Raw genomic sequence first — 9027 nt, 5'->3', positions numbered from 1 at the left:
GATGAATCCAACCTAAGTCTCTCCAATTGATTTAGATCTGGCTGTATTCTGTTTCTTGATCAGGTCAAGGTTCGGATGAATCAAAATCATCCAGCAATTCTTGACATCTGGCGCTCCTCTGAGCAGGCCTGATGGACTAGCTTCGGTTAATATAAATTAATTAATTGTTGGTAACCATAAGCCACCCTTATTAGATTAATTATTTGGACTGGTGAGATGTCCACATCTCATGTTCGTTTTTCGTGGTAGACTCAATTATTGATGCAAAAAAATGTATCAGAAAATGTCCACTTGCCCACAACCCTCTTCCTCCCTCGAGACCTCATTAGGTGGAGGCAGGTCACCCTGGGTCTCCTCCGCTCACCGACTACAATCTCTTGCACAAATCTATCCGTGAAGTGTTCGGCAATGGCAGAAGCAGCAGTAATGGCAGTCGTCTCTCCCATTCTGAAACTCGTGATCGACAAGCTGGGTTCTGGGTTTTGTGAAGAGCTGGGATTGGCGCGGGGTGCCACCTCCGACATCGGGAGGCTTCAGAGTGTGCTTTCGACCATCAACGACGTACTTGATGATGCCCAGAGAAGATCCATCAGCGACAAAGCTCTGACCGGTTGGCTGAGGAAGCTCAAGGATGCAGCTTTCGATGCCGACGATGTGGTGGACGAGTTCCAGTACGAAGCACTACGACGAAGGAACCTGAGACGTAACCAGCTGATCGGAAGGGTGAGTGACTTCTTTTCTCCTAGCAACCAATTTGCTTTTCGGCTTAAGATGGCTCACAACATAAAAAGGATCCATAAGAGATTCGACCATATCGCGGAGGAGAGGTCAAAATTCCATCTGGCAGAGGGATCTACCCCACGAAGGACTATCGATCGAGAGACCTTCTCGGTTGTGAATGAATCGGAGGTTTATGGACGAGATGAAGATAAAGAGAAGATCATAAATTTCTTGGTCAGTGCAGATGATCGCAGTAATGTCTCGGTGCTTCCAATAGTTGGATTAGGCGGAGTTGGGAAGACCACACTTGCCCAGCTAGCTTATAATGATCAGGGGATAAAAGAGCACTTTGATCTTAAATTATGGGTTTGTGTTTCAGATGATTTTAGAATCCAGAAAATTGTAAAAGCGATTATTGAGAGTGCCACCGGACAAGAATGTGATCTCTCAAACTTGGAAGCTGCACAGCTTCAGCTCCAGACGCAACTGAGTGGAAGGAGGTTCTTGCTTGTTCTGGACGATGTCTGGAACGAGGATGAAGCAGAGTGGGAGCGACTGAAGACGTTACTGAGAAATGGCAAGCAAGGAAGCAAGATTGTAACTACAACACGAAGCGATGTGGTTTCCAGGATCATGGGAACGGTGGCTCCGCACAAATTGCAATGCTTAACAATGAATGACTGCTGGACTCTGTTCAAGCAAAGAGCATTTGGGCCAGAAAGAGAAGAGGAGACTCCAAGGTTGGTTGAAATTGGAAAGGAGATCGTTGCAAAATGTGGGGGCTTGCCTTTGGCTGCTAAGGCTCTCGGAAGTCTAATGAGGTTTAAAACTGAGGCGGAGTGGGAGTATATCAGAGGTAGCGAACTTTGGAGATTGCCTGTAAATGAGAATAGTATCTTACCGGCACTACGATTGAGTTATGATCATTTGCCCTCTGATTTAAAGCAGTGTTTTGCTTATTGTTCGATATTTCCAAAAGATTATGTAATTGAAAGGGAGAAACTGATTCAGCTGTGGATTTCCGAAGGCTTCATCCAAACATTGGACGGTGATATTCATGAAGAGGAAGTTGGCAATCAATACTTCAATAGCTTGTTGTGGAGATCCCTTTTTCAGGATATCCAGAAGGATCAGTATAGCAACATAAGGACATGTAAGATGCATGACTTAGTCCATGATCTTGCATGTTTTGTCGCAAGAGACGAGTCCTCGATCATGAGGGGGGGAATGAAGAGAAGCATTCCACATGGATGTCGGTATTCATCAATTGTTTCTGACGATACCATGTCATCAACGACTTTGAAGGCAGATTTTGAAGTGAAAAAACTGAGATCACTAATTTTATTGAGACAAAGATACCACCAAATGACTCATATCAAACAATTTGCCTTCGATGTGATGTTATCCCTTACTCATCTTCGTGCATTAGATCTCAGCAAAGCTTGCATCAAAGAGTTGCCCCGCACAATATGTAAACTAAAACATCTGAGGCTCCTTGATTTGTCGAAGACTGAAATTGCACTTTTACCTCTCTCGATCACCAATCTTCACCACTTGCGGACTTTGAACCTCACATCGTGTTATAGACTTCAAAATTTGCCTGAGGGAATGTGTAATATGAGCAGACTCAGGCACCTAGACATCCGAGGATGCAGGAGATTGATTTGCATGCCCCGTTGGTTGGGGCAGTTGCATAACCTCCAAACACTGTCCATGTTTATCGTGGGTAAAGAACATGGACGTACTATTTCCGAGTTGGCGCACCTAAATTTGATCAGTGATGGTCTAGAAATCAGGGAGCTTGGCAATGTGCAGGATCCAATGGAAGCCACGAAAACAAACCTAGCATCAAAGACAAACCTGCGTTCGTTGGAATTACACTGGAAACGGTATAGTGTCTCCAATATGGCTTTGGCAGCATTCTCTATAGCAGAGGTGGGGGAAGTATTTGAGAGGCTCAAGCCTCACTCTAATCTAAAGGAGCTATCTATAAGGTACTATCCAGGTATCAAGTTCCCAACATGGATGACAAGAATGGAGCTAGCATCGTCACCAATTCACAATCTAGTTAGAATTGAACTGATGGGTCTCGAAAGATGCAAGTGTCTTCCAGCGCTTGGTCACCTGCCTTTTCTTGAACGACTCCATATATTAAATATGAATGCCGTTAGGAGAATCGGAGTGGAGTTTTATGGGGATGGAGGTATATTTCCCTCGCTGCGAGGTCTCACTATGTGGGGGTTGCGTGATTTGGAGGAATGGTCTACAGAGACAACAGCAGCAGGAAAATCAATGATGGCATTCCCTTCCCTTGAATATTTTACTCTAGGCAAATGCCCCAAATTGAGGGTAGCACCATGGGTCCCACCGTCAGTTGTGGATGTTTCTATTGAGGGTGATCGGCTATTATCATCTGCAAGCACTCGAGGGTTGCACAAACTAAGAAGTCTGAGCATCAAGGGATGTGAAGCACTATTGTTGTTGTCCTGGTGGGAGTGGATGCAGGACCTCACCGCTCTTACTAGGTTGCATATTCGTGACAATAAGCTGATGTGTTTGCCCAAGGGCATTTTGCAGCTGCGCATGCCCTCCTGGTGGGAGTGCATACAGGACCTCACTGTTCTTACTAAGTTGACTATTTGTGATGATAAGCTGATGTGTTTGCCCAAGGGCATTTTGGAGCTGCGCATGCCCTCCCTCCAAAACTTTGACTTGGAGTGCAGTAACCTCAAGTCCATATCGGGGGAAGAAAGGGATAAGCAACAGCAGCCTCCCACCTTCTTCATGACCATCCAAGATTTGCAAATACAATTCTGTGGGGAATTGACCGCTCTACCGAAGTGGCTGGGGAGCCTCACCTCGCTCAGGAGTTTACAACTTCAAAATTGCCCTAAGCTAGAGATGTTGCCCGATGGGCTGCAATGCCTCACAGCACTTTGGGGATTGCAGGTCTGTTCTTGCCCCCAGCTGGCGAGGCGATGTGAGAGAGAGAGAGGTGAGGACTGGCCCAAGATCGCTCACATCCCAAACATCCACATCTACCCAAGAAAAGGAGTGGAAGAAGATAGGGAAGAAAATAGCCAAAGAACTATTACTAGATTAATTAGAAAGTCAAGGTTAACGAGTTGCATGGGCCATGGCTGATGTGGCAACACCACCATCCGGTGAACTTCTACCTCTGTTGGTTCATCTTCTTCCCCTTTGCTGTCCATTTGTACCTTTTCTTTCTTCTAAACGTTGCACTATTTGATCCAAGAAAAAAAAAAAAAAAAAACGTACTGTTTGCAAATACTGATTTTTCCACTAGGCTTTGACACCTGGTTCAGTAGCAGACAGCAACAAATTGGGGCAGTAGCAGCTTGCTTAATGCAGACCAAGGCAGAATTGCAGGAGTATCAGCTCCCAAGCTTGCTAATTTTCATTGCTTCAGCATTTTCAGATGACTGCTTTTGCCTTACTGTTAAGATCTTCAACTCCGCTAGAAAAGCTCAAATCCTCTGTTCTCCAATGTTATTGTCTCCCTGGGGGGATCCAAAATCTTCAGAATATCTCCAAGCCCTGCCCTGTAAAGCATGTCTAAAGACTGCGGTTATAGCTCCATCGTCCCAGCACATCCAAGTGCTTCCACTCTGTTGCGGCGGTGTTGCTGAGTACATTCCATACCTGATGGTTTCATGCTCCCTAAAATGCTACTGTCAGTGCCGTACTTTTCACCATCCCTCAGCTTCTTATGTATCTACTGTGCTTTATGCATTTTTTTTGGGTCCATGGCTCTTTGCTGTATCATGTGGTGGCTTCTCATCTCCCTCTTCATGAAAAAGAAAATACTAGGCTTTGACACCTTGGAATCTCCTTAACTATTTCAAAGTTTAAATTTTGTTCCCTAAAGTTTTTCTTGAACCTTATTTAATCCTGCTTGGCATGCTTGTTTCTAAACTTCAAAGTCTCTTAGTGAAAGCCTATCATGATCTTTCCTAGAATGCCATTGCTCAAGAACTAATTCTTTCTGCTGTATCATGTAAGAATCTACAAAAGCCAGCCACAATTACACCTCAGAATCTAATTGCCTGATCCAAACATTCATTTTACAGAGCACTGCTTGAATTTGAATGCCATATATGCATGCACTTCTTAGACTTCAGGAGTAGTATTTACATTCCAATGTCTAGCAAGCGACCAGATTTGGACTTTCCATTCATTTCTACGCAGTACAATTTTATGATCAGCATGCTGACGCAAAATTGTTTGTTTGTTTTGGATAATTTACAAGGAAAATGCCCTCTTTATTTCCACCTTGCCATTTTCATGAATTCTATCCACATGAGTTTTTCGGAATTGCTAAACTGGTCTGTCATTTGGTCTATGGGCAGCTAACTGGATGCTATGGCACATAGCATTTGACACTGGGATTAATCCATAGCAATGTAACAAGCTGATTGCTCAACCTTAAAAAGTCCTACAGAATTGGCAAGCATGCTTGAAAGCCTCCCATAGCTCCAGAAACTCTTGCTTTTTCTTTTGCGTTGGAAATACAATGCCAAAAGGACAGATGAAAGGACCAACATATGAATGCTCAATTCCAATTGATGGAAGTGAGGTACTTCATGTTTAATTTTCTCTCAATATTTATATTTTTCTGACCCATGTCACTAGAGTGTTGTTTTCATGAATAATGCCTTCTGTTATTTTTCAAGTTACTTTGTCCCTGAGTATGGAAATAATATCTATATAGATCATTTGAATTGTACCCATGTGTGATAATTCTAAGACTTTTCCTGGTTCTTAGTTTGACAGCCTATTTGCTTTTGTTGTTGAATCAGCATTATATTGGATTGAATAGCGACAAATTGATCGTTACCTACTTTGTATGCCTGAGAGTGATAGAGCAAAAAAATAGTTTATAAATACCCCATACCTTACCATTCTGTGCATCGTTTTATGGACCTCTATTTTTTTTTTGTTATTAAGTGGAAATCAAAAGCACTAGATGAAAATATTCCAATCAAAAAGCACTGGATAGCAGAAAAATTGACCAGTTAGATTGGACTACTAGGATATGACACCATGAGTTTGGCAATCCAGAAGACTAAGAACCACCTATATATCCATCGCTGAATCAACGAAGAGTTTTAGTGGCTTGTGATCACTCATGATTTTTTTTTCCATGATGCAGTATTAGATTTGTAGGCGACATGAGGCTTTGATACCAAAAGTTTTCTTTTAAATGATAAAAAAATACTAGCATTTCAAGTTAAACTAAAATTCCAGATTTCCTCTGGAACAAAATCCAATTGTGAAAGGAATTATATAAATGATGTTGCTATTTCCTGCCATTGGTGTATAACCCCATGAATAGCGTTATGTCAATTGATAATCTTGTAGATACACCTCACAATATGCAACCCAGATTTTAGGTCAATCATATTAAATCATGGTATATCACAGTGGTTTTAGTTTGTATTAGTTTTCTAGTATTTTATTCAGCTGTTCCCTGAGTTGTAACAGAAGTCAGCTTGTTGCTGAATAGAAATCTGATGATCATTAAGAAAAAATAAAAGAACTACGGTAGTGTTATGGTAATTGTCTTTAGACCTGATATATAATTTGGCTAAACATCCAGTGCTATGATTTTTCATATAAATCTGCTAAAAGTATTTTATGATAGCAAGCAGAGATGTTACAAAATCTTATACGTGCTTGTCAATAGAATATTACACCCCTTTTCTAAAAATTTGGAGTGCCGAACAATTTTTATTTATTTCCCAAATGTAGTTTTAGGATTGACTGACTTAAGGCTGGTTCTAGGTACTGTAGATGCTTTGTTTTTAATCCTAACATGTGAAGTTTTGTTTTGTTGGTGCACTATTTAAAGGTAACTCCATGACGCTTTTATAATTAGTAGAAATGCATTTGGATTGGAGGCGCACCTACTGCTGGCATCGGTCAGACATAATAGGATTGAAGCCTCTCCAACTGTTCCCAGCATGGTTCTTGAAATTGATTGTGGAGGCATAGATAGTGGTTTCGGCTTGTACCAATGGAGAGGGGTTGTGCAAAGAAAATAGAAAGTTTAACAGTTCTTTATGTGCAAGGAGGCGGACAGATTGCAAGCACTCTTAAGTGAATTACTGTCACTAATAATGACGGCTTGCTTGCGTATTTTGCATTGTGATAAGGTGGTAATTTGCTTTTTGATGTGTTCCTATATTTTTGAGGGAAAACATATTCTTTGTACCATAACTAATGGTGATAGCTTTCTGCGACTTTTAATAGAGTTCTTTCCCTTTTAGACATAAAAGAGAGGAAAAAATCTTTGACAAATTCATTGATAGTTATAAAAATCAGATCAGACATTAAATCAAGTGTCTGAGTCTTATGCGGTGGTCCAACTATCTGATCAATGATCAGACCAGGTTATAACCAAAATATTTAATACAATAAAATATTTTTAAAATGAAGATAATAACAGATCATTAGCAAATATATATATATATATAGTTATTGAGAAATTTTAATTTAAAAATATCTTCTAAATCACATGAGTGTATATACATATGTTATTGTACTCACTTATCACAGCCAATAAAAAATAATGTGCATCCCATATTTTAAAAAAAAACTATTTATATATCATATAGAAAATACTTCGAATTTATATTTTGATTTCTAGGTCAACTTATCAGATGGGTTACAATTAAAATATTTAATAAATTTTATAAATATATAAACAAATAAATATAACAATATATTTTTAGTAAAATATATTTAGTTATTTTTAGTTTCAAATATTATCTTTTATATAATATGAATCTATATTTATAGTACACATATTGTAGCAAATATAAAATTAATTGCGAGTCATCCCTAATCTTTTTAAAAGAATTGTTATATATAATTTAGAAAAATAGGTAGAACTTACTAATATTTTTAGTAAAATACTAAAAATATCTAAAATAATAAAATAGTTATATTTATTTTTTGGTTTTGTATTAAAAATAAGTGATCCGATCGACCCGTCATCTTTCTCTCTTAATCTACTTCATGTGTTGATGACTTGCCAAAAAAAGGGACGTGATCCTCCCACGATATCGATTGTGACTAGTGGTGAGCGGCAAATAAGCAATAGATGTTTAGAGGGAGAATAAGATTGGAAGAAGGGAGGGAGTAAGGGGGACAGGAAAGCAATGATGAGCAACCTCGAAGGGGAAGCCATGGATATTGATGAGAGAGAGGTGGTCCAAGAAGATATGATTATCAACTTGATAATTGTCGAACAATCATGTTGATAAACATGCACAATGGAGGATAACAAGTGCCAATTAATAGAATTATCAAGAGTGGAGCTCAGATGTGAAAGTATTAGTCTTATAATTGATTTTAATGATCTCAAAAGAATTTGAGTATAAATTATAATTACTAATGATGCTTGTGAGAGTGATTATAGTATTTTTTATGATACTTAATTATTGATCTCATTCAAGAAGTCAAAATTGAGTAACTTCATCTTCTTAAAATCAATTTTTTAAGGTTTGGAAGTAAAAAAATTAAGTTTGATATGAAAGAAATTTGAAAAAAAAAAGTCTAGCCTAGAAAGACTTCTCAACAAAATTATCTATTCAAAAAGTTAATTTTGAAAAAGCAATTCTAGTCTAGAATATTTTTGAACAAAGAAAGCTGCTTAAAAACAACGAGAATTATTTTTAGCACTCCTGGCATGCCTTTGAGTTGATCATGATAGAAACTTAGCCAATCTGGTCTTAGCTTAATAAAAAAGATAAAAAGATGTGAAATTTAGATTTTTTTAGCCGACTAAGTATTTTTCTGAGCTGACCAAGATAGGATCATACATAGTCAACTCATATATATGGATAGCCAAGTCAGTCTTAGACTTAGGTTGAAAATAGAACAATGAAGATTTTAAATATTCTCCTAAGTCGATCATAAAAATAAGATAGTCGATCAAGATAAAAACTTAATGGACTTAAAAAATGTATTAGTCGACTCAGTCTCAAAGGTAGAAAAAGATAAAAAGCAGTAAAAATTTATAAGTTCTCTTAATCGATTCAAAAAATAAGTTAGCAAACTAAATCATAAAGTTAGCCAACTAAAAAGATATAAGAGCCGATCAAGTCTTAGGTAGATAAAATAGATAGAAAGGAGAAAAATGAGCATCTATTCTTATGCCAACCCAGAGTTTCACTGAGCCGATTCAACACTTTAGATTAGCCAACTAAGATTTTTGATGAGCCGACTCATGGAATTTTGACAGCATAATGGTTAGTTTTTTAGAATATTTCAAACAGCCAT

The 9027-nt window shown here is 38.5% G+C and overlaps 1 protein-coding gene across 4 annotated transcripts; it reads left to right on the top strand.

The window, feature by feature from the left end:
* The first annotated feature begins 269 nt into the window (after positions 1–269).
* LOC105042478 (disease resistance protein RGA2) lies at positions 270–7032 on the top strand. 4 transcript variants are annotated; one of them, XM_073253550.1, is made up of 3 exons: positions 270–3884; positions 5091–5317; positions 6593–7032. In XM_073253550.1, exon 1 carries the CDS (start codon positions 409–411, stop codon positions 3862–3864), a length of 3456 nt encoding a protein of 1151 aa, XP_073109651.1. In that variant the 5' UTR covers positions 270–408; the 3' UTR covers positions 3865–3884; positions 5091–5317; positions 6593–7032. The 4 variants fall into 4 exon arrangements, with proteins under 4 accessions (XP_073109651.1, XP_029119658.1, XP_073109650.1 ...); XM_029263825.2 differs by having other exon boundaries at positions 271–4414; positions 6623–7031; XM_073253549.1 differs by having other exon boundaries at positions 271–4414; positions 6620–7031.
* Positions 7033–9027: the final 1995 nt, after the last annotated feature.

The sequence above is a fragment of the Elaeis guineensis genome, chromosome 3 (assembly GCF_000442705.2).
Source record: "Elaeis guineensis isolate ETL-2024a chromosome 3, EG11, whole genome shotgun sequence".
NCBI lineage: Eukaryota > Viridiplantae > Streptophyta > Magnoliopsida > Arecales > Arecaceae > Elaeis > Elaeis guineensis.
Note: the sequence above shows the minus strand (reverse complement) of the source record. Positions and strands in the feature narration are given on the sequence as shown.